Consider the following 24,571-nt stretch of genomic DNA (forward strand, 5'->3'; position numbering starts at 1 on the left):
AATATGCATCGGAGAGCAAAAGCACTTGTTTCCTCCAGAACTCTAGCAGAGGAGAAATAATTACTTGACAAGCATCTGCTGCCTGAAACGCAGTCCTTATTGCTCCATCACTGCAGGTAACACTCAAAAAGTGCAAAACCATCATACTGTTGTCGAATGTTCTGATCATACAGAAATATACTATGGACAGTACACTTTGGCAACAGATTGGAAAAAGACTGCATAACAAATAGAAGTAAACTTTTTAGGGGTTTTTTTTTTGTTACAAAACAGACAAAATGAAGGCACAAGCAACATTTAGGCTTACAGATAGTTCATTCAAAAATATTTACATGGCAACTGGTGACTTTTCCACACTCTTTCAAAAATGATGGATGGCACATGGTTTACAGTATTAGGAGCTGTGTTTGTAGTTCTGCATATTTGCGTCATCTTTCATTCCTGTTGAAGTCACACAAAAACCGTCATATGACTGCATTTTGAATAATTAGCTTAAGAGTTCTTTAAGATTAATGTGGAGCAGACTGAAAATCAACATGGCTGAAAAACTCTAAAATCAAACCTGGCCTTAAACGTGAGCACAAATTCTTGAAAATTATGGTAATTCAAATAAAATGGAAAACAAGAGGCTCAATTTATGCACGCAATGAATACAAATGAAATCTGCAATCTGTATCTTTGATAATACATCTTAAATTAACAGCTGTAAAAATAATCTATCATCCGTCCACATCATATCCTTTTTAGTTTCTGCACATGCATTACTCTGCCACGGATATTTTGAAATTAACATCATTATTTAAATGCACATCAAATGTGGATTGATGTAAAAATGGTTGAATCCTAAAGTAATAAGATAATCTACTGTAAATTTTAAAAATATCAGTAAGCCACTGTGCTTCTATTTCACTTATTGATGACCTGATTAAAATGATAAATAATTTCTGCCGTCATTTAAATCTTCACTCTAGGAGAAGCAAAAGAGCAAGTGCAATCATTCAGTTTTTGATATTAATGTCCCACACCTATAAATATATTCCTTTTAAAAACTGTGCTTTGTGCTGAGGAAGCTGAAATGTGGCGAACTCTGATGAGGCAAATGATTCACATCACATGTTTCTGAGAGAAAAGTCTCAATCTGCAGGGAAAACACAAGATATGAGTGTCATTAAGGGCCGGGGATCTCATTATGTGCTTCTCATTCTGTTCCTAGTTTGGCAATCAGCTCATCACAGATCTTTGTGAGCTCTTCAATCTCCTGATTCTGTAAGAGAAGAAGAGAAAACAAGAGATAAAGCAGACATCCACGGTTAGAAACATAATTACACACAAGTTGTGCAAATTAGTTTATGAGATCATTTTTTTCTTTTCAACCATATTCTGGAGTTTGTAAATGACACATTGCCCTCTAGTGGTGGATTTGCAACAGGGAGCCTCAAGGGGGAAAAATATTGAAATGACTCAAATCCAGTAGACTGATGTTTGTAAAATGACAGTGTCATGTTTTAATGCACTTTGTTATTTTAGGAAAAATAGGAGTCTGCTGTCAGTCTACATGCCACTGCTCCAAGCCAGCTGCTTCCAGAATACAGGATTTCTGTGGCCTTTAGCTTGCATGTTTTTGCACATCATGGCATGGCTATAATGCTAATGCTAACTAGCTATCCTACTCTGCTGCTGATCTTTGCATTGCTGCCACCTGCTGTTCTCTCTCTTGCATTATAACCTCTACCCTTAAGTGAACAAATGAAAAAAATGCAAGTAGTTTTTTGAATTTTCTGTTTTGATGCTGTGTAACAACATGTTTTGTGGAACTACTCTTAACCTCAGAAGACAAAAGAACTAAAATCTTAAAAGTTGGCATGAACACACACAAATAACCTGAACTCTGATAATCCTCACACCCCAGATTTTATTAAGCTCCAGGACTTTAATGTTGAATCAGATGTTATCCAGACGAAAGGTTTGGCACATAGTTAATGCACTAACCATAAACCTCCCTTCCCTCAGAGCAGAGGCGCATGGTGGATCAGTTCTAATCCTGTTTGCAGTCATCTTACCTTCTGAAGGACAGCTCTTTCAAGTGACTCCACCTTCATCTGTTCCTTTCTCAGACTTGCGTTCAGTGCGACACTTTCTCCATTTGCCTTGGCACGCACCTGGGCAATCTCTTCATTAGCCCTGTTGGAGAGAAAGTTTGGGAGGCATTAGAGAGTCAGGTCACATGATTTTCTCTAACTTTGATATGGAAATGATGGATTTAAGGATCTGTCTAATGCTGGAATCCTAGAATTCGAACCAGCAGAAAAAGGTTATTACTTGTCTAGCTTCTCCTCAGCATGGACTTTTAGGGTTTGATATCGCTGCTCCTCTTGCTTGATCCGCATCAGGTAGTCTTGTGCACACTTCTTTAAGACTTCTTCATTCTGGGAAGACACAGGTGAAACATTTTAAGTGATTTGGCTACTGTTTGAGGCTGGCTTACAAATCATTACAAGACTCGTACTGACCTTCTTAAAGCCTTCCAAGACCCCCTTCATGTTCTCATACCTCCTGAAGAGATCAGCGAAGGAGCGCTCCACTGAGCTGAGGTCAGCGATGGCCTGATCCCTCTCCATGGTCAGCTGTCTGACTGACTTACTGCAGGACAGTGTCTTCTGCTGCTGCTCGTCCTCTGCGAAGAGAGAAATCGAAATGTAATTATCACCTACTATAAAAATCCAGTTCACATTTTGGGCCTCAATTCAATAATTCAGGGCAGAAAATCATGAACTGAGAGACGACTAGTTTTCTGAAAAAGAAATGTTTCTTGGAGAGCTTGGAAAGTTCAATCTCAGTCTTTTCTTAGTGGGCAGAACACAGAGAGACAGCAGCTCTGCAACTATGGCGCTGTTTTCACCAACAAAACAATAACTAAACTGAAACTTCAGTGATTGTATTTGTGTTTGTGACTATGTTACACTATCATGTTTTAAAGTAGTAGCTGTCAGGACTGCAAAATGCAAAAGACAATGTTCAGGTATCACAACACAATGCAAAATTTTCAAAATCACTTACAAAGAAAAAAAAGAAGTAAAAATAACAAACACAAGGGGGCAGCAACTCACCAATCATCTGTGCAACTGTTTTCTCATACTCAGCAACAATTTTCCTGTGAAAGTATGAATACAAAGAAGTCTTGACAACCTTATTTGACAAAACTGTTTGAATTAGTCTTCATTAGTAGCACAATCAGAAGTCAGAGAAAAAGATTCTTACCTCATTTCCATGACTTCTGCTCTGCTCTCCTCAAATTTTCTCTTCCATTCATTGACCTCAATCTCCTTTGTGATTATCTGTTTGGAAAGAAGGCCATGCAACATTTAGCAATGAACAGCTGTGTTTAGAGGCCATTATGTAACCATGCGATAAGTTTCAGACTCACCTCTTCTCTGATCAGGGTCAGCATTGCAGCCTTGTCCATCTCAGTCAGTGGGACGCCGTCCTGTGTCAGGACAGCCGTGTCGAGGACCTCACTGCTGCTCATTTTTGTTGTTTGGATCGTCGATATCTCACTCTGATTGAAAAAAAAACATCACAGATTTATATTTTGTTGCATTTTGTTGCATTCTGTCCTATTTTTTCAGACATCCGCACAAGTTCCATGATGAATATGCACAGAGACAACAAATCTCACACGTGCTGATTTTAATAACCAAACATTTGCCTTAAACTGCAAATTTTGCTGAATACATTATGAATGCAAACAATTTCCAATACAATTCTAAAATAAATACAAAGTTTGTTTCCATATGAAAAAGAACAAAACCACAAAAGCTGTGCAAGACCAGCCAGCTTGAAGAATATTGTCATCAATACAAAACTATCCGGCTGAGCTAATTTATTCATGCTCCCAAGTCCACTTACAATATCATCTTTCCGAGGGAAGATGTCCTTCTCCTCCAGAGGATCTGCAGTCTTGATCACTGGATCTTTGTGGAGAGAGAAGAAATCATTCAATAACAAATAGGAACTGCTGATATACTGTAAAAACAATGTAATTAAAACAGCATTCTGTTATGAACACAAGCACTTTGTCTCGTTTTCATTAAAATCTTTCTTCTGTTTTTGTTTGTCGTGGAAAAGATTACGTGAGAGCTGCACTGGTGGCAGAGACCAGTCCTGATGCTCAACTGTGGGGTGTGTTTGTTCCCCTGTGTAGTATTTATAACTTTCTTATCCAGGTCAGAATTGTGCTGAACACGACGCACGCTCCTTTCCTCTTCGAGAGGTTTAAAAAAAAAAAAAAAAAAAAATCTTGGGATTCTGCTGTTTCCAATAGTCCTAATTGAAACTGCTGAGTAAATTATGAAACCACATCACCCTCACTACTGAAATTAATCCTGCCAATACAACTGAGTCTCATTGAGCCAGGTTTAATCCTCTCAAACCGCACTGCGATCTGATGTGTTGCTACTGAAGCTGACTGGAAATAAATTACAGTATTAAGAAAGAATTCTGAAAGACTATCTGCTCAAACTCACCATCGACAGCAGGAATATCACTGATTGTCTGTTGTTTCGCTGGTGCTTTATCATATTCTGGTTCTTCTTTTTCCTCCTGGCTGTCTGGTGCCTGGCCCATCAGGCACGTGGAGGCCAGCTTCTCCTCATCAGTGGCGTGATTAACTCGCTGAGTGATATCTGGGGTCTGGACTGCCTCCTCGTCCTCGGCCTAGAGGGAAGGGGGGAAAAGTGTGGACAAGATCATATCATTTCATTAAAATAGCAGACAGAAAAGAGTCACAGAAATAAAAAAAAAAAAGGTCTGATCATTCTAGAAGCTGCTCACATTACTGCACATCTAATGTACAGTTTACATTTTATATTTAACAACTGAACTGGACTATACACTTCATTTGAGGTTTTCATGACTCAGGTTCATTATTTGAAGGACTTTTTATCTTTACAAAACGTGATCAGAAGACAGTAAGTTAGCAGAATGACAAAGCTCCAATCATAATCATAAACCAGTTGTGCAGAGTTGCAGCTGCCTCCTGATGCTCCTGTCAGCTTTAAAGTGTGTGTGTGTGTGTGTGTGTGTGTGTGTGTGTGTGTGTGTGTGTGTGTGTGTGTGTGTGTGTGTGTGTGTGTGTGTGTGTGTGTGTGTGTGTGCGCTTGTGGAGTGCGTAGAACAATTGCTGAATAATGAACACTGCGGTGTCACTGCAGTACGGTGAAGCATTTCAGCTACACACACTCACACACACTCAAATTACCTGATTACACACGTCCAGAACCAAGGACTGGCTCTCATCATATTTCTGGAGTTTGCAAGAGTTCCTACAAAACAAGTGCAAAACAATTATTCACAAGTTAGAAGGTAGAAAATCAAACACTGCTCAACCTTATTCATGTTTAATACTTTTTATTTCACAACCACAAAACTGCAAGCATGACTGCGGCTTGCAGCAAAGTGAGACGAAACAGAGCTTCCAGGGAAATGATCAGATGGAACAAATTGCTGTGCTAATTTTTTTAAAGGGCAATGGCATTCTTAGGTGCAGTCAAAAGGAGGAGGATTCCCCACACACACTGCGTGAGAACTCAGCTCTGACACAACACATGCCACACTGACAGTAAAACGTAAAAGCAGGCATGCGCTAAAGAAAGAGAGCATTGATAGTGAGATTACTTACAACAGAAAACAGAGAAACTTGGCTTGATCAGATTTCCTGAGGCCGATAGGAGTGGAGGAAAGCAGAGGATTGGGGGGGGGGGTTTGCACAACAGACAGAGGGAGAAAAGATGAGGGATGAAGTGAATATTGTGAGAAATTAAGAGATTTTTTTAAAAGTTGGACAAAGAACACAGACAGAAGACAAAGAAGAGCGAGTGAGTGACTGAAAGAGTTCAGCTCAGCATGTTAGATACTCAAAAGATAAGTCCACCAGTGCAGCTATATAAGCCCTTTAGCAGCCTATAAATAGCCGTTTGGGGTATTGGACTAATGATCAGTATGCAGTGTTAAGTGCTTTGTGTGTGTTTCAAAGTCTGATTTGGTCAGTATCCACGCATGTAAGTTCTTAGACATTCAGCCCAGAGAAAAACCAACTCAGAGGAAAATCAGTCCTACTCTTAACCTGCCAGATGCTCTTTTACCTCAAAATGACAGGATGTAGAAGATGTCATTTGGAATCTTGATGACTTTTTTTTATGGCTGATAATGTTCTGCTAACTTCTAAAATATCTGAAGAGGACTTACGTGGTCGTTTTCTCTTTGCTTTTCTTGGGAATCTGCCGCACTTTCTTCTCCACAGCAGGCTGCTTCGCTTTTGGTTTGCCTTCTTCTTTCAGGGGTTTCTCTGGCTGAGGGCTGCTGCTGGATGAATCTTCTGTGCTCAGGGATTTTGAAGGTTTGAAAGGGTCCACGGAATCATCAAAATTGTCTGGGTCAAAGTTGTACGAGCTCTTAGGAAGCTTCGGGGAGCTGCTCATCTTATCATTGCTACCAAATGGATTAAAATTTGGGTCATCCCACTGACTGGGATCAAAGTTATACGTTCCTCTCTTAGGAATTGGAACATCGTCCAGGTTCAGAGGTGCAGATGAGTCTGAAACTGGCACTGTGGTTTCAGATTCTGCAGCAGGTTCTTGGACTGGTTCCGATGTAGACTGAGGAGCTGGTTCTTGTTGAGGATCTGTTTCCGGTGCTGAGACGGGTTCTGGTGCAGGTTTACAGGACGCTTCGGATCCTTTGGGCTTCTGTTTCCGTGCAGCGAGTTTGCCGATTGTCTTTTTGCCTCCTAACTTCCTTGGGGGAGGCTTGCTAATCGTTCCCTCAGATTCCAGACCAAACTCCAGCTTCACAGGTTTCACCTCTGATGAAGACTCTGTCACTCCAGAGTCTGCTTGTGCCGCTGAGCTGGTCTCACAATTCGGCAATGAGCTCCCGAGTGGCTCTGGTCTGGGCAGAGAGCTTGAGACGAAGGGTGGGGGAGAGTTCTGGATTTTGGATCCGCCGCTGGTGAACGGATCAAAGCTGTCATCCAGCTGGTCAAAGTCAAATTTGTATGCACCTTTGGGAAGAGGAAGATCTTCTTCCTCATTTGTTTGAGAGGGCTCACTCAACGAGTCTGTCATTTTCTCAGGTGGAGGGGAGGATTTGCTCTTCTTCGTGTTTTGACTTGGCTCTGCCTGTTTGGGGGAGCCGCTGCAGTGTTTTTCTGGTTCATCAATGGTTTCCTTCTCCTGAGGTTCTAAATCTGAGAATGCAATGGGTTCATTCTTCTGGACTGAGACTGGTTCTGGTGTAGGAACAGGGTCAGGAACAGGAGCCACCTCTGGGACATGCTCAACCACCGGTGGGGTTGGTTCTTCAGGTGAGTCAGAAGGAGGAGCTGCTTTGGCCTCTTGCATTAGTGAAGACAAATCTGGAGCAGTCGCCAAGCTCGCATTATCTTGAAGGTGCTCCGTTTGTTCTTCTTCAACCACCTGGACATTTATTTCAAGTGGGCCATCTGTGGGGACTGCAGGCTCATCCTGACCCATGGTGCACCTGAGTAGAATATCCTGATCCCCGACAGGAGCTGTCACTCTCAGGTTCTCCTCCTGCTCCAAATCTAAGGATGAGGAAAAACAAGAAGAGAGAAACAACACATAACTAAAGGGTCTGCAACCTGCAGCTCTTTATTTCAACTAGAGTGACACAGAATTATATGTAAATAATATATTTTGTGCTTCAAGTTTAATTTTGTCACACGGCAAACAATCTTTTAAATAAAATGTCTGCAGTTTGCATAATGACTGAATTACAGTTTTTATTTAGTTTGAAAATTCAATATTTCTAGTTGCTTCTGACATGAAAACTGCTTCTTTTGATCATAAGGTGTTGCAGACCTGAGCCACCAAAACACTGTAAAATATTCATATAAAGTTACACACTCCTACTATCATCCTTTTTTTCTCCAATCACATCCACCATCAGATGTAGGTAAAAATGTGATTGGTCCGCTGAAAGCGAGCGAGCAGCCAGTCGCTGCTGTTGCCATGGTGATGTCTCACTGAAGCCTGTGACATTTAAACAACGTCGCTGATATGAACTCCTGCATCCGGGAAGGTGTGATTTATTCTGTGATGTGTGCTGACGATGAGCGGAGGGGACTGCTGTTATGCGGTTATTAGCTCCAGGGAACATTTTGACACAACAGCATATTTCAGTAAGACTGTCATAACCGCCGTACTGCTGTAATATTTTGCTGCTAGGAGACAAGCACAGCCTGCTGTGTCGCTACCCACTGCCATTCACATCACCACGCCACCCTCACATCACCACAGCCAGATAGAAAAATGTCTGCATCCACGTACAAATATTCTGCTAAAAGACCTCTGAATCATTTCAGCTAATGTGACCACTGTCATTAAAATTTGTACAAACACACATCAAAATCACAACAGGAACGTTGGGTGTGAAACCTCTCAATCCTTAGAAAAACACATCATGATTCTCCATCATTATTATATTAATTACACTATTATGATCCATTTTCAGTCATACAACCTGCAGCCTTCAGTGTGATGGACTCCATCTGAAAGTGCTTTGAAGTCTTGTTTTGTTTTTCTTTTAGATGTGCGTGCAAAGAATTTAGAGCCACTTCAGCTGACTTTTAAAGCATCTACAGGAGAGGATGTTTGTATTTGAAGCAAAAGTAAACTCCCTCTCAGCTCCTTTGCAACGTACCTTTTTAGGAAATGTTGCCGGGGCTGCTTTACCGCCCAGTTTTATTCCTACCAAAACAGCAAGAGCCTCATATTGATGTGTAAACACCTAAAATCCTCCTGAAAATTGAGCCCTGTGATGGATTGTGCAATCCGATGTGCTTTGTTCAGCCACTCCCCTCATGCTGACCTCTGACAGTGACAAGCACAAAGCAGAGGCGACCGAAGCTTTTGTTGAACCTGTCGAATTCCAGAGCAAAGGCCATTCCCACACTCCACACGAACCTCCTCCTTTTAAGTGATACGAATGACAACGGCCGCGCTTCAGCCACGATCACAACCAAAACCCACACAAAATGACTAATCCATCCGCATGGCAGCTCACATACCAAGCATGTTTCCCTGCTGCGCAGGTATCAGGTAACCCTGCCTGTAATAAAATGTTTTATTGTGCACTGAGCAGCCTATCTGTATAATTATGTAGAAAAGCTTTGGCATGCGAAATTCATACTGAGAGCTGAAACGCAGTGCTTTTTTTCCAAACTGTCAGACAACATATGTCTCCACTTACTCTGGCATGGTGAACTTGATCTGCCATGCACACAGGTCACATGTGAGCACACACACACACACACACACACACACACACACACACACACACACACACACACACACACACACACACACACACACACACACACACACACACGTAGTCGTTTATGCAGCACATGATGACTTGTGCTTTAAGAAAAGCCATTTTAAAATAGAAAGATTACAGAAAAATCCTCACAACTATGAAGGTAAACACATTTGTGCTGTCTTAAAATTCGGTGAGTCTTGTTTCTATGGAAACTTGAGGAGGGGATACTAGTCGATGTGCTGTGGACTCAGACAGGCAGATCTTCATATTTGTTCAGAGAGGTGTTACGATGTTTACATCCTCGACAGAGTGTCAGCTGTCTGTCCGTCCGTCCGTCTGTCTGTCTGCTGCAGCAGAGTGATCTCACCTGCTTTGTCTGCATCGATGCCGTTGTTCTCCAGCTCTCCCGGGATGGTTGGAGGGGCGCGGACAGGAGTAGCTGCTTCGGGAGTGCCAAAATTACCGTCTGAGTCAGAGCTGCAGTGAGAAAGACACGCGTAGAAGAGAGCCTTTTTAAAAACATTTCAAAACATGCAGTGAGAAGAGCAGTGAACGACTCATGTATATGAGAGGAGACCATCGAGGCATTAATACCATCGACAGAATGGAAAATCAGATCTGCACGCTGTTGTGTTCCAACTCTGTCAAAGTAATTCATGGCATTCTCGTGTGAGGCAGCGTTTCCTAACAGTTTTGGCCTGTGATGAGTGACAGAAAACTGTCTGTTTGTGATTTTTAGAATTTAAAAGAGATGTTCAGAGTTGCACATCAAGATATGACTCAGCATTTTAAATCAAATTGAAAACATAAAAAGTGTGTATGCCCTTTGACAGTGCTACCACGTATAAACATTATATATCAACACAGCATATCATAGTAGTATCTTAAAATGCTTTTTTTTTCTTTTCCTGATGAATTAAAGCAACAAGTTGACACAACCATCACTTAATTTTTACTTGAAAGTCCTTTCTGTTTAACAGCATCAGTATGTCTCAAACACATTTCACTTGTATTTTCTGTATTAAGCATTGAATTCCTTCTTCTGCACTGGAATCTTCAGCCCATCAATACTGTACATTACTTTGTTGTTTTGTGGGTCACAGACACACTCATATGAAGCTGATGGAGGAGCTAAAGTGAGTAATGGATGAGGTGACAGGCGCATCGAGAATGAGGAAGCAGACCTACAGTTTCCTGTTTTGTTGTAGGACTCAGTCCGTAGCATGTATGAGCCTATAGCATACAGGCTGTAAATGATCAACGTATTCACAGAATTTATAACGAACACTATCAACACTGATTCAATCATGGTGCTGCTGATGCATTCGGCTTGACTTGATCGCATCAGGAAGTCATAACAGTGTAGATCGATATCAATGGGAGCCTGATTAAATGCTAACTGATCTGCTGTGACAGTGAGCATTGATTTGGAATTGAATTACTTCACACTCCAGGGTGCTGATGCATTGTTTAGCATAATCTGTGAATCTTCAAGTCTACACAAGATGCTTATTGTGGCAACAAAGGCATAAAAAAATAGAAGAGAATGATGTGTTGATGGCTGAACCGTGTGTCATCTTTGTGAAAGTACCTGCTTTCTGTGTCAGAGTGATTATTTAGTCTGTTTAGAAGCGAGGATGTGTTGGCAAGGCTCAGAAAAACAACCGGCACAAACATTGAGACTATCTAAACCACAGCCACACCAAAAATGTGTCAAGGCTGCCAGCACAGCTTGTCAAAGGAAATATCTTGATACAGATGAAGAAACGCATGTCTTTCTGCAATTTTTTTTCTTTTTGCTGATTTCATCTAGTGTTTTAGGTTGGTAATCCCTCCACCTGAGCTGTGGAGAGGCTCCCTTCTCCTCCACTCCACACAACGTGAATGGTTTCGGGGCTCCAGCTCAACACTTGCCTGCAGCCTTGAGATCTCTCCTCCTCCTCCTCTTCTTCTTCTTCTCTCCTTCCATATAACTGTGTTTCCTCGCCGGCCTCCTGGCCCTCTTCATCCTCCTCTCCCTCCCCCCCTCGCACCGCCGTCCATGTCCATTTGGCCCATGACACAGGTGAAAGCCAAGACATCCCTTCTTCTTCCTCGGGTTCCCTTCTAACCGTCTGTGAGCTTGGTTGGTTTTCTTGATCCTTTTCTGTGTGAGCTCCTCAGATTTCCACCCTGTCAACAGCTCTCACATCTCTCCACAGAGCTTCTTCCTTCACGCGAGTTCCCAGCTTCCCAGGAAAAGGAGGCATTTCTTTTCCTCTCACTCCATCAAAATCACAACAAGTTGAGTCCAATTCTTTTTTCCAGGCACGCTCCCTTTGCCTCTGCCTCAGTGGCAGAATACCTCAGCTCTGATCAGCTGGTTTCTCAAATGCTGTGCTCACTCTCTCCTCCTCTGAACCCCCTCCACCCTCTCTCTCCTCTCCTCCTCGGGCCGGTTCACCGGTGGAGGCTGCAGCAGGGGGAGGCAGGAAGCTCAGAGCTGTGCGCTCGAACACAGCTTCTCTTCAGTCAGTCGAGCGAGTTCCCCTGCGGTTGGAGAGTGGTACGTCCCTGTCAGAACGCTCTGCCACTCTGAAGCAGAAGGAGGGAGTCAAAAAACAAACACACAAGGGAGAGGAGGAGGAGGAGGAGGTGGAGGTGGAGGAGGAGCTGAACTGTTGGGGCTCCACGTTTTATAGTCCAGAGAGAGGTTAGGAATGCGGAGCTGGATCTTTAAGCCCTATTGGCTCTCCCCCTCGGGCTGTTCAACAGTTTACTCTTTCCATCACCCAGTGGCAGGCAGGTATGCATGACCAGGGGAACCAGTTTGTTTTGTTTTGTTTTGTTTTATTGAGATCCCCATTAGCTACTGTTAAAACAGTTGCTATTCTTCCTGGGGTCTAAACTTCATCAGAAATATTTCTGCACCAACACTCAGCAACGCGTCAACAACAGGATGTACAGACAACATTCATACAGACAATACAATAACATAACTATCAACAAAGACGACATTAACAAAAACAAAACAATATCAAAACAGACGAAATAGCTCACCATTAAACAATCATAAATGACCAGTTCCATGTTATTCCTGAGTGAATAAAAATAGTCTCATTTGTTTACAAAAATAAGTTGTGTGCATCTGTGAAATCAAAAACTGCGGCAAACGATTCCAGGCCACCATTGCCCTATAGTGCACGGATCTTTGAATGTGACTGGATCGACAGACAGGTAACAGAAAACGTCCCTCAACTGTTTGACGGGTAGAATGCTGATGCACATCACTGAAAAAGGTCAGCTTATTATAGAGTATTGCTGGTGTTCTTGTAATTATAATATTTCTGATAAATTTTGTAAGAGAATAATTTATTCTACTGTTCTACTGTTCTGTGGGACAGCCCCAGGAGATCCACCTGGCTGGGTTCAATTTGTTCAGACCACTGAGCAGACGGAGAACGTTGGCTGCATTCAAAGCAGTCATTATTTCATCATGAAAGAACAATAATGCCTAAATACAAAAGCACATCCTGTCTATTGTCAGGGAAAGGTGAATATGGCGTCACTTACAATGTGCGCTTAATTCCAAAGGTGTTTTGAAGTGTAACTGACACTGATCATAACCTCAAGTCACTTGACTATACATGTCTGAATTCAAAGCATCAGAAAACAACAGACACAGTCACAATAGTCATAACAGAATTGTTAATCAAATTCAGGCTTTTTTCCTTCGTACATAAATTTCAAATGTTTTTCTTTAGAAGGTGAATCAATATTTCCACATGACTAAATAACCTTTAACCCAGTGACTGTTGGAAGGCAAACATTGTACAGCATACCAACATTTTGAATTAAACACCAGATTTCCTGCTTATTAGGACTAATGGTGACGTAAATTATGAAAATCCAAATATTTTTCAAGTATAATCAAAATGCAATAAAATATCCTAAATAGCAAATCAGTGCAATTTGCAAGTTTGAAGACATATTCAGGGGTTTTCAAAGCGTAGAAAGAATAATGTGACATTAGAAATGTGGTTCACAATATAATAACTGAAGCAATAAAATGAACAGCTTTTGTTGTGCTAGTTTAATATCCCAATATGAAATATCTGATAATGATCAGCCGTTGTCACAACTGTCACACTAGTTCTTTTACATTTAGTTTCATAATTCTAAGTTATCTGTGCACTTAAATAAATAAAATTCTAAAAATGTGTTGTTTTTTCACCTTATTGATTTTCATTATTTTTCTTTATGGGTTAAAACAATTATTCTGTGAAAATATACACCCCTGACCCTGACTTTAGCCTGCTGCTCCTCTGAAGCTCTCTACCCGCCACCAAAGAAGGCCTGCCACACACTTAGAAAACCACTGATTTAAATGACTTTGATATGACTTCTTCATGTGTCTAGGTTTGAATGCAGCACTTAAAGAGTGGTACACCACATACACATTAGTGACAAACCCTGCTGTTTAATAAGACTCCTGTTAGTCTCAGATCTCACTGTGTGGGGCTTTATTTTTTTCTTCCTGTACTCTTTCTACTGTCTACTATGACGCTGCCTCTTTCTGTTTTCTTTGTGATGTAGCACGATAATGGATCCTGTGTGCTTTGGGTCCTCCTGCAGCACTTGAGGGTTTGGCTTGGCTCGACAGCAGAAGCAACAAAACTCCTCCCAAATTCCCATCAAGCAGGAGAGACACATGTGCCTCAGTGAGACTCCGAGTTTTTTTCCATTTGACCAGAAAGGGTGGAGTTTGTTCTCTGCACACTTATTTGCAAGATGTGGTGGATTAAAGCATAATCTTGGAGAGATTTTTTTTCTGTTACTGAGATAGAGTGAAACCCCTCAACAGCTCAGACTTGTATCATTGCATCGTTTATAAGAGAATACAGGTGATTTGTTATGATGGTTGAAAGTGTTGTCTTGTTTGGTTAGCAATGAATTCAATGTTTGAATAATGAATCAAGGAATCAGCTAATGGTGATGGTGTATGGTGTCCAGAGCAGAAAACTACTTTTCTTGCTGCATTTTTTTCACAAGCAGGCCACAAAGTATTGCATATCACAGCCTTTTCTTTGTCACAGTCTAAGTTGGACTCATAGTTTGTGGAGAGCTGTTTGTCTTGTCTAAAAATGGCATCAATAAACATCAGCAGGCAGTGCAGGGCAGCTGTGTCTACCTCCAGATAAAAGACTCCTCCGTTCTTAAAGGCTGCCCTGCCGCCGCTATACCACCACAGACCCCGGAGCTCCTGCCAAGCGCTCTGACGCTCCACTGAAATGAAAACATAACTCAAAAGGGCTCCAATTTCAAATACAGTGGGAGGGCCTCAACGGAAAGTCACTAAAAACTAAACAGAAAAACAAGTTTTCCTTCGCCCGTTTACTGTTTTCCCAGGTGACACAGCGAATCAAACTCTATCTGTAGTCCTCCAAATGTGGCTAATGACTTAAGACCTAACGTACAATAACAAATGGATAAAAGAATGCAGTTTGGAAGTTTTGTTCACGTGTCATCAGTACAATGCTTTATAAATACTCTCTCACCTAAAATAGAGAAGTGGACAATAGAGGAGCCATGTGATTATGTAACCGTCCTTCCTGCAGAGACTAAAATACATGTAAATACACAGAGAGTCGACTTGGTCTCTGCAAGTCCCGACAAAATAACTCAATCCATGAGATGTTCCAGGAAATCAGTGAAGGGAAAAAGAATGGGGCAGATCGAGCAGAAAGGGAAGAGCCAATGAGAGTGAAGGGAGTGAGTTCAAATGTGACCCCAAAGGGAAGTTGTGTGAGTGTATTTGAGAAACAGAGATGGGAGAGGAAGGATACATTGGAATATGGCTGCTGCTAACTCACTCAACTTTTTACTTCTGCTCCATGAGGTAAATTAACATGTTCTCAAGCAGTAAATAAGAAGAAGTTGATACATAGCTCAAACTGAGCACAGTGGAACAGCTATAAATTTACAAAATACAAGTTATGACCACATCCTGCCAGAGGGGAGTTTAACTGCCTTCATAATTTACCAAACGTTTATAAAAGCCACATTGTGTTCCACTGTGCTGCTTTGAGCAGTTAACGAACAGAATTCCTGTGCAGCATTGGCATCTAGTGGTCACAGAGGATACTCACACACAGAGATTCTTAGAACTGACTTTGTTTTGAAATTAAATATTATGTGAATGCTGCCTTGTTGCATAATATGAGACAAGACACCAATCATTATTGATTTGTAACGACAGATAGCATTTCTACATTTGTAAAAGCGTAATAAAACAAAATAGATTTATATCAATAGATGTCTGTATTTCCATTTAAAAGCTGCCTTTGAATTACAAGGGCTCAATGGCTGTATCTCTGTGGTTCCTTCTTTCTGTATGATGATGTCATTTAGAACTTTCCTGACTGAGAAGTTGGAAACAATGTATCATTTTAAATGATGTCATCATCTAATTTGACCTAGATATACAAATGAGCAGTTATGCAAATTAGATGATGATGTCATTTAGAACGTTCCTCACTGAGTTGACAACTATGTATCAGTTTTAAAGCAACATAGTTTTTCTTTACAAAACACAATAAAGTACATCATATTTAATTTAATTATTGAGTATTTAATGCAAATATTATCAAGATTCCGCATCCTGCACTTTTATTTAAATTATTATGACAATGTAATATGTATAACACAAAAGTATTTTAGAATTTGCATATGGAGATTTCATCCAATCAACTGCACTCATCTCAAGGATTGAATACATATTTAGGATGATCTGCACACAATCTGGATACCTTTGCAATTTCATTCCACTGAATTAAGGCACTCTAGTTTTCGCATTTTTTTTAAAAAATATTCAGAATTGCAAACCACTTGAAAATAAATTCAGGAAGGCTTACGATTTATAATTTCACGTCTGAGATTTGTGCAGTTTCCCCGCTAGGGAGCAGTAAAGTTTCGACAGCTGGAGGAGGCGACCTTTAACCCGGAGGGAAAAAGAACCGTCAGTGACGTAGTTAGCCGTTAGTAAATGGCGGTGATGATCAGGGCCAGTAAACATTTCCACAAATTTAACTGTAACTGTCACATTATCATAAAAACATGTACTCGGCTGAGGCCGACATGCAGACTGCTCACAAGATGTCTATTTTCGACTTTCAGGTCGGGTCTCGTGCCGGGCTGGTTGAAAAATCGCCGCCTCGACGACGAGAGCGGACCGGACGACGGCGGGAAGGGGCTGCGGCGTTAACTCAGTCAAATAAGTTTATTTAATGGAGACCGAAGAAGGCGAGCTGGACTCGGAGTCTGAGGTGGCAGAGCTCCGGGTCAAAGTGGAGTCTCTGAAGCAGGAGCTGAAGGAGTGCAGGGCCGAGCTGTCCAAGCTCCACAAACAGCTGAGCCAGTCCGAGAGGCTGCAGCGGAGCACCGAGAGCTACAACGAAGACCTGAGGAGGCAGGTGAGGGAGCCCTGCGGCACAGCTGCCTCTCACTGGATCTGTGTGCTGCTGTGTATTTACAGCTTTAGTTTGAACCGAGGCACTGGATCTCAACCTGTTTACAATGAAGCTAGACTCATCGGCATTTAAAAGTAACCAGTAAAATAGAAGAATAATAACCTTTGAATTTATGATTAATTACTTTTTTTTATTTTTTTTTAAAGTATTGTTTTCCCAGATGATTGTTGAAGTGTGTGCAGTCTACTTTCTCAGCGTACAATATTTAATATGCTGTCTTCATACAGAGAAAAGTTAGCAGGATGGAGTTTATTTATTGCTGTAAAAGACATAAGACATACAAATGAAACACTGAATTATTTTTTATATTTTCTTTTACTCTGTCAAGTGTCTTCATCATTTACGGTAAATTCTTTGTTTCAGAAATAGTAGCTTCAATATTGAAATAATTGGTCACAGCTTCTTTAGTATTGCATTTTGCAGGATTAAGCTTACACATGTATCTATGTATCACTGTGGTTTTTATGGTTTGTTTTTTTTTTGGTAAAGATTATTAAGTTAGCATGGAAAGAGTACTGCTACTTCAGTTTTGTAGATCTATCAATGGTATTCTGTTAAAGCTGCTTTTTTCACCAGTATGAATTTTTGCTTTTATATTTCCAAGCTTTGGTGATAAAATTGCACATAACTCCGAAGTAAATCACTTTGAATTTGTAAAGTAATACAAACTTATGAGTGTTTCAAACCTTAAGATTAGGATATTTATGCATGCTTTATTGTTTTTTTTTTTTCCCAGGTTGACCAGCTGAGTGCTGAGATTCATGAACGGAAGAAGAAGGAAAAAGATCGAGCTGACTGTGAAACTCAGACCGAGGAGTATGTCTGGACAGAAACTGGTATGTAATTTTAATTCATACATCAATTAAAATGTCCTGATTGTGACAATAACTTAATTGTTTTTTAAATATATGACTCCATTTTTTATTTCCAGATTATTATAATTACTATTATGGAGGCAACAGTCAGACCACTGAGATGGAAAACACTCAGGAGTGTGTTGGTGCAGAAGCAGCAGTGGAAGCAGCTCCTGGCAGTGAGACAGCTGAGATTCAAACGGCAGCTGAAGTAGCAGCTCCAGATGTTTCTTCTCAGCCAGACGGCAGCGTGGCAGTCACCACCGAGGTGGGTTTTGATAAAGAAGTCGTTACTTATTATTTAAAAATGATTGTTTTTTAAATTCAAAACACCACTGTCTTGTTTTATGTATCTGATCACGCGGTGTGTTTCAGGAGGGCGATGCCGGGTCCATCGCTGACATGTTGAGAGCCACTGCCGAGGAGGCGATGACACAGACGGGCTTTGTGTTTGATGAGACTACTGGGATGTATTACGACCACAGCACCGGCTTCTACTACGACTCGGTTTGTCAACATTTCTCAGTGGAATGAAGTCGTTGGCGGCATAGCAGTTTAAATCTTAAGCTGCCTGTTTAAAACTTTCCGACTTCATATATGTTGCCTCTTTCTCAGGCCAGCCAGTTGTACTACGATGCCAGCACGGGTATATACTACTACTACGATGCAGAGAGCGGCCGATACCAGTTTCACTCTAAGATCGAGGTCCCTGCTGCTCAGACGGTAGCGGTGTCCGGCCAAGAAAACAGTGCTGCTGATAAGAAAGTCAGAAAATTCAAGAAAGGGGTGAAGAAAACATCGTACCAAGACGACACGGTATGTAACAACCAGGTAACTGATGGAGCCACGGGCTGGCATTTCTAATTCTGATGGCTGACAGCTGACTTTTGACTGTAGCTTTCCTCTAAAACCACATTGATGTTGTTGGTCTCAGTCTTCAAATCATCTTTAATAGATTTAAAAAAATGGTGAAGTGACTAAAATAATATTCTTCCAACTTAGGTACAAGAGATGACTAACTCTTTGGCAAAAATGAAGATTTCCTCTAGCTGGAAAAGTGCATCCTACAGAGGTATATATTTTATTTAATACACAAAATATCAACTAAAAGACTTGGATGTTTTATTTAAAAAAAACATGATGGGCAATAAGAAAACAACAATAGCTACAGTGGTGCTGAATGCAGTAGTAGTTGTGTATGAACTACAGCCTGAACAAACAGCCTGAATGTATTCATCTTTGGTCACAATGTTTTAATTCAGCCTTCTAGACAAATGATTAACTTATGCATTCAAGCACAAGTTAATTATATTTCAAGCTTATGTATTGTAATACTTATGTATTAAAAACAAACATTTGGGAAAAAAACAGTTGCCATTTTGCATTTGAATTAAATTACATTTGAAATTACAACACAAAGTCAGAGAACAATTATTGCGCTTATATTTATACAAATTTGTTGAATCGGAGTTAAAACCTGTTGTGTGTGTTAGTTTTATCTATTTTTTCCACATATGAGTGTTTAGAGGATTGTTTAATCTATTTAAGTGGAATTCAAAGCGCTGTGTAGCTGAATATTGATTTACTTTAAAAACCACTACTTGCTCTGTGCAGCATCACAAACACAAAACGCTCCAGGTTTATCTCACAGCCGCGTTAAAATGTGGACACAAAATAGAATTTAGACGGTCAGGGACTTTGCAATGAATCTTCTGATGGAGGTCAGAAGTGAGAAGACTTTGAAGGCTGAGACCATGACGCGAATTCTGAGCCAACATGAGAGGATCTCCAGTCCAGAGTCAGCTGGCCTGCTGTCACAGGAGATGGTAATCTCTCTGCTGACTCTCTGGCAGGACGGGAGATATAATGATGCAAAGATGGAAGAGGAAGACGAGTGGGTGGAACGACCAACTGCCAAACGAAACGCAGAATCTAAAAAGCTGAGGCAAAGATCTTGCAGTCCCGACGCGGCTCCGCGCCGAAGAGACTCCAAACGCCGTGAGGAAAGAGACAGATCTTCACCAAGGAGGAAGAGGCACAAAAATGGTTCTCACCACAAAAAATCACGAAAAAAAGGGAAGAAGTCCAAGTCTGAAAAGCGCAAAAAGAAGAAGAAGATATGCCAAAGTGATGGGTCTGAGGTGAACAGTGAGCCAGAGGAGGGTGAGCTCACAGAGTCCGAGAAAGAGAGGTCGGACTCTTCGCCCTCGTCTTCACCATCTTCAGTCTCTGCCTCAGAAGAATGTCCCGAACCAGAACCAGAACCAGAAATAGAAATGGAGATACAGAGTCAAGAAGGTGAGCAAGAAGGAAGAGTGCAATTCAGCCTGTGGAAGGCTCACATCTTCAGAAATAGTCTGTTTGAATTTGTTGTGTTTTTATGTTCTGGTGAGTTATCTGCTCTGCCATGTTTTGAGGTGAGTGTTCTCCCAAGACACTCAGTTTTTTTTCTTCTCTCTTGCAGTTTGGCCTCCTTGCGTTCGGGTGACAGTCGTCAGGTCTCCAGTGCTGCAGGTTGGCACTTTGTTCATCATCACTGCCGACTCTTCAGCCAGCATCGGCAGGTTCGTGCTCTGTTCTCCCACCTCAGCCTCAGCTCTGGGTCCTTCATACCCGTCAACCTGTACTGTGGAATTTTGTTGTTACTCTAGTACTGAACCACAATGTTTCCCCCTGTTCAATGTAAAAAAAACTACAAAACAAGCATGGTGTCCTCAATGATAGATCTGTATATCATGCCGCAGAGAGAAATGCAAAACTTAACAAATCAGCAGCACTGTCATGCATTACCACTTTCTAACACAAGATGGTGTGGGGTGGCTGCTTCAATGCCAGAGAGGAGTAAGATCTAGCTTCTAATAACTTATTGTTCTCCTGTGATATAACTAGGCATCACCACCCCTACTTTCTTAGGACAAAACAAAATGTTTCTTTTAAAATGCTTTTAAAGGTAGAGCCAAAGCAGAAGATGGATGTTGTCTGAAGGAAACTAACTTGACATGTTCCTTTTAGCATGGGGAGGATACACATGTCCATGCCTCACTCGGCTCTCCATCTTTTTATCCACTATGCTGATAGAATTTAGTGATGAATCGATGAAATTGTAACTACTTGGTTTTAATTTCTTGTCATTATGACTGCCTGAGTATGACACGTTCTTATAAACAGTCTTTTATTGGCTTAATGCCAGATGCAGAACATGCTGACCAGTGTAATGACTCATCCATACAGCTCCGCTACAGTGTTGATTGTTACTATAACATCATAGTCTGTGACCGAAAAGCAGTTTAATGTTTTTATTTAAACCTCGAAGTAACTGGTGTAAAATCTGCCTCACTGGACGGGTTCTTACTGGTTCCTGACATGTAGCAACTGCACGCAGACAGTTCTAATTCTTAGAGTTGCAATGAGGACATTAATACAACTCAACATTGTCACCAAGAGTACAAAAGGAGTATCGCCATATCCTTCTTTTTCAATATGTAAGACTTAAATTACTGTGATCACAGTATGTCTGTTGAACCTTGCAAGCTTAAAGGGATACTTCAACATTTTGACAAATTGGCCCATTTAGTGCAATTCCTTAGTCATTTCGAACAGCATACTTACTTTTTTTGTGAGGGCGAGCTGTTTATTCAGAGGTGAGTCAGGGAAGGTTTTCGGGACGGACACAATGGAAGTGAATGGTATTTTTGTTTTCCCTCGTCAATCTCATCAAATACAAAATCCAACAACCCCAAAACACTTTGGTGGACACGTTATAATCCGCACATTCACTACGCTGTGAAATATTAATGCAAAATTACGAGATTGAGTTGTTTATGCGAAGATTGCTAAGACGGAACTACTTACTAAACATGGCGTCTGGGCGTAGTGATTTCAAAAGAAAAAGTAGTTCCCAGTATTTGCTTCAGTGTCGTAACGCTACAATATTATTTGTTGGTGTTCCACAGCGTAGTGAATGTGCGGATTATAACGTGTCCACCAAAGTGTTTTGGGGTTGTTGGATTGTGTATTTGATGAGCTTGATGAGGGGGAACAAAAATACCATTCACTTCCATTGTGTCCGTCCCGAAAACCTTCCCCCACCTCGCCTCTGAATAAACAGCTCGCCCTCACAAAAAAAGTAAGTATGCTGTTCAAAATGACTAAGGAATTGCGCTAAATGGGACAATTTGTCAAAATGTTGACGTATCCCTTTAAAGAATTTCAAAGGTCAGCTTGTGGTGGATGGACGACTGGATCAGAGTATCACTGTATAGCGGTTAGTAGCAAAAGCTGTGAGCAGCGATGGGGTCATCAGAGGCCGAGGCTCCACCTCACAATGTATAGGACTTAAGGGATCTACAGCCAACATCTTTTGAGCAGGTTCTACAACTCAGCTTCAGAAGTTCAGTTGACTTTGTGCCTGATTGAGTCAGGGCTGTTTAAGGAACTTCTACAAGAATAGACCTGTGGTCATATTGTTATGTAAGCGTGTCTCATTATAAGACTCCAAATCCTCAGTCAGGGCGAGATGGGTGGGTCAGTGTGTTCATCATGTCAAAGCTGGGTGAACTCCCTGAGACAACACGCTGTCCTTTTGTTTGCAGAGAGAAAGATATGGACCATGCAATCAGAATACCGGAGATGGGAGTCAGCAAGGTACCCTCTCCGCACAAAGTGAAACAGTCTTTGATTTTTCTTTGACTCACTGAACCAAATCCTTTCTTTTCCAGTTTCATGCAGAGGTGTACTTTGACCAGGAGCAGCAAGCCTACATGCTGGTGGACCAGGGCAGCCAGAATGGAACGGTCATCAATGGGAACCGCATCTTCCAAGTAAAAATCTACTCTCTCAGCTCGGTAAATTAAATAGGGACGTCCGAGAGTTCCAGCAAACCTGTCAATGACCTGTGACAATGCAGCCCAAGACTAAATGTGAGCCACATGCGCTGATGCACGGGGACGAGGTGAAGATGGGGGAAACTGTGCTGTCCTTCCACATCCACTCGGGGACCGATACCTGTGATGGCTGCGAGCCGGGTCAGGTGATGGCTCACCTCAGCAAGCACCGCAGAGACGAGCAGACCGGTGAGGAGGAACGTCCGTCGAAAACTATGAGAACGTTTCCATGATGCTTACAGAACTGCTGTAAGCGTAAATCTATCAGAAAGTGTTTGAATCATCCTAATATGCTTTAAATTCAGTCTTTCATCAAGGTCCCAGTGTGAGATTACACTTCACCAAGCATAATGAGCTGAAGTAAATAAATTCTCTCTTCTTCTTGAAGGTCCTGCACCTCCTAAAGAGGATAAAGAGTCACTGAGACAGAAAGAGCTCAAGAACATGAAAGCCAAATATGGCCTGCAAGTGAGTGTCTGACTCTAAACTGTATGAAGCACAGAGCTCCAGTCTGGAACCTCTTGCACATTCATGCGTCTGTGTTTTTTTTTTCTGTGTGTGTACAGAGCAGCGAATACGAAGAGGCCAAAACCCTGAAGAACTCCAAGTACAAGGACCGAGCAGAGTCCCGGCGCCAGACGGTGGGCAGTGAGGGCGTCTTCCAGCGAGACGACGCACCAGCCTCTGTTCATGAGTGAGTACGCCGATGTTTACCCACGCTGCAGCTAAAGTAGGTTTAAATGTTGATCCACTGTTGCGTCTGTGTTTCAAAGGGAGATCAGCCAAGTCAATAAAGGACGTAAGATGCTGGAAAAGATGGGCTGGAAAAAAGGAGAGGGACTGGGGAAAGAAGGGAAAGGGATGAAGGACCCGGTAAGAACACCTGCTGACGCTTCTGGTGGGTTTGTTTGGGAGCAGGCCAAACATTCAGATTCTATTTTTGTTTTCTTCACCAGATTCAACTAAAAGTCAGAAAGTCTCAGGCGGGCTTGGGAGCGGGGAACACCATGTCCGTAGACGACGTTTCTTTAACCAAGTCCAAGTCTCAGAAGAACTGGGAGAAAGCACGGGAGAGGTTTGCAGACTCATGCCAGGCCGACTTGCTGTCACCAAAAACAGAGAATAAGTCGCCCAAGGCCTGGGTCAAATCCGAGGACACGGACGCCACGCAGACCAACGAAACCGGCGGGCAGAATTAGACAAAGAGCAACATATATATTTCGGAGATTTTAAATGTACAGAAGAAGTGTATTTCACCCTGGAGGAAAAGTAAAATGTTTATTCTCTACTCGGATACTGTGAAGAATCCAGTCAGCTGAATGGGACCTGTTTCACTCTCGTTCTGCCGTCGAGTGTTATGTATGAACCAAACTGAATAGTATTTACTACAGTGTGTCAGACTGACATGGACTCAGAGGGGAGTGTTGTGCTGCGTTGTTGAACCTGTCAGCAGTCGGACTCAGCAGAGGACAGATCTACCACGACACAGAGGACGTGAACCGCCTCCAGCAAATATTGACACTGTGACGCTGTATTTCTCACAGTGAGATCACGATTTGGTTCTGTCCAGATGACGTAACGTAACCGATCACATTCAACCAGTCAGAAGCGTCACGAACTCCTTGTTTATTTGTATTTTTAAAGGGACAAATTAAAATTTTCAGCGCAATCAAAATATTGTTTCTCTTTAATTGAATTTTTGTTACTTTCTGTCCTATTTTGCCGGTATATTTTCTATAGGTAGCAGTGATTACCGGTACAATCCCAAAGTTGTAGGCACAGTGGGCAGACATGTTTAACAGTCCATCTGTACGCAGCCTTATCTTGGGTTCCTTTTGAGGGTGTGTGAATATTTGCATGTGTGTGTAAGTGTACTCAGGAGCAGAGGCTGGTCTCAGTGAGGCCGGTCTCACACCCAACGCAAAACAGATTCATATCTGGAACCAACCTCACTGTTGTTGCCAACATGAAAATGCAGAATGTAAATGCT

At 41.7% G+C, this 24,571-nt stretch overlaps 2 protein-coding genes across 5 annotated transcripts in view; one reads left to right on the forward strand and one right to left on the reverse strand.

Annotated features, from left to right (window-relative positions):
* Positions 1-206: 206 nt before the first annotated feature.
* Positions 207-24,571, reverse strand: part of tacc1 (transforming, acidic coiled-coil containing protein 1) — a 29,938-nt gene continuing 5,573 nt past the window's right edge. For 2 of the 3 annotated variants that reach the window (XM_030091388.1, XM_030091387.1), the window contains exons 2-13: positions 9,704-9,813; positions 6,244-7,600; positions 5,258-5,321; positions 4,524-4,713; positions 3,907-3,971; positions 3,425-3,556; positions 3,259-3,335; positions 3,108-3,151; positions 2,511-2,674; positions 2,320-2,426; positions 2,061-2,181; positions 207-1,264 (exon numbers count right to left, since the gene is read on the reverse strand). In XM_030091388.1, the coding sequence (XP_029947248.1) occupies positions 1,199-1,264; positions 2,061-2,181; positions 2,320-2,426; positions 2,511-2,674; positions 3,108-3,151; positions 3,259-3,335; positions 3,425-3,556; positions 3,907-3,971; positions 4,524-4,713; positions 5,258-5,321; positions 6,244-7,529 (2,316 nt within the window). In that variant the 5' untranslated portion in view covers positions 7,530-7,600; positions 9,704-9,813 and the 3' untranslated portion in view covers positions 207-1,198. Of the gene's footprint in view, positions 1,265-2,060; positions 2,182-2,319; positions 2,427-2,510; positions 2,675-3,107; positions 3,152-3,258; positions 3,336-3,424; positions 3,557-3,906; positions 3,972-4,523; positions 4,714-5,257; positions 5,322-6,243; positions 7,601-9,703; positions 9,814-11,250; positions 11,925-24,571 lie in introns of those variants that run through there. The other variant, XM_030091386.1, reaches the window with a different exon arrangement.
* aggf1 (angiogenic factor with G patch and FHA domains 1) lies at positions 16,323-24,245 on the forward strand. 2 transcript variants are annotated; one of them, XM_030091389.1, is made up of 15 exons: positions 16,323-16,406; positions 16,492-16,787; positions 17,581-17,680; positions 17,776-17,966; positions 18,074-18,205; positions 18,314-18,514; positions 19,552-19,996; positions 20,163-20,262; positions 22,291-22,342; positions 22,417-22,518; positions 22,605-22,770; positions 22,970-23,049; positions 23,148-23,275; positions 23,355-23,454; positions 23,538-24,245. In XM_030091389.1, the coding sequence occupies exons 2-15, from the start codon at positions 16,602-16,604 to the stop codon at positions 23,778-23,780; spliced, it is 2,226 nt and encodes a 741-aa protein (XP_029947249.1). In that variant the 5' UTR covers positions 16,323-16,406; positions 16,492-16,601; the 3' UTR covers positions 23,781-24,245. The 2 variants fall into 2 exon arrangements, with proteins under 2 accessions (XP_029947249.1, XP_029947250.1); XM_030091390.1 differs by lacking the exon at positions 19,552-19,996 and adding an exon at positions 18,701-18,770 and having other exon boundaries at positions 16,342-16,787.

The sequence above is a fragment of the Salarias fasciatus genome, chromosome 5, assembly GCF_902148845.1.
Source record: "Salarias fasciatus chromosome 5, fSalaFa1.1, whole genome shotgun sequence".
NCBI lineage: Eukaryota > Metazoa > Chordata > Actinopteri > Blenniiformes > Blenniidae > Salarias > Salarias fasciatus.

What these genes read in the sequence shown, in the direction of transcription:
- aggf1 (XM_030091389.1), top strand. Translation starts at nt 16,602, where the DNA reads ATGGAGACCGAAGAAGGCGAGCTGGACTCGGAGTCTGAGGTGGCAGAG. An exon ending in CATCGTACCAAGACGACACG is followed by an intron (nt 18,515 to 19,551) that starts GTATGTAACAAC and finishes ACTCTCTGGCAG; the next exon opens with GACGGGAGATATAATGATGC. An exon ending in GGAAAGGGATGAAGGACCCG is followed by an intron (nt 23,455 to 23,537) that starts GTAAGAACACCT and finishes TTTCTTCACCAG; the next exon opens with ATTCAACTAAAAGTCAGAAA.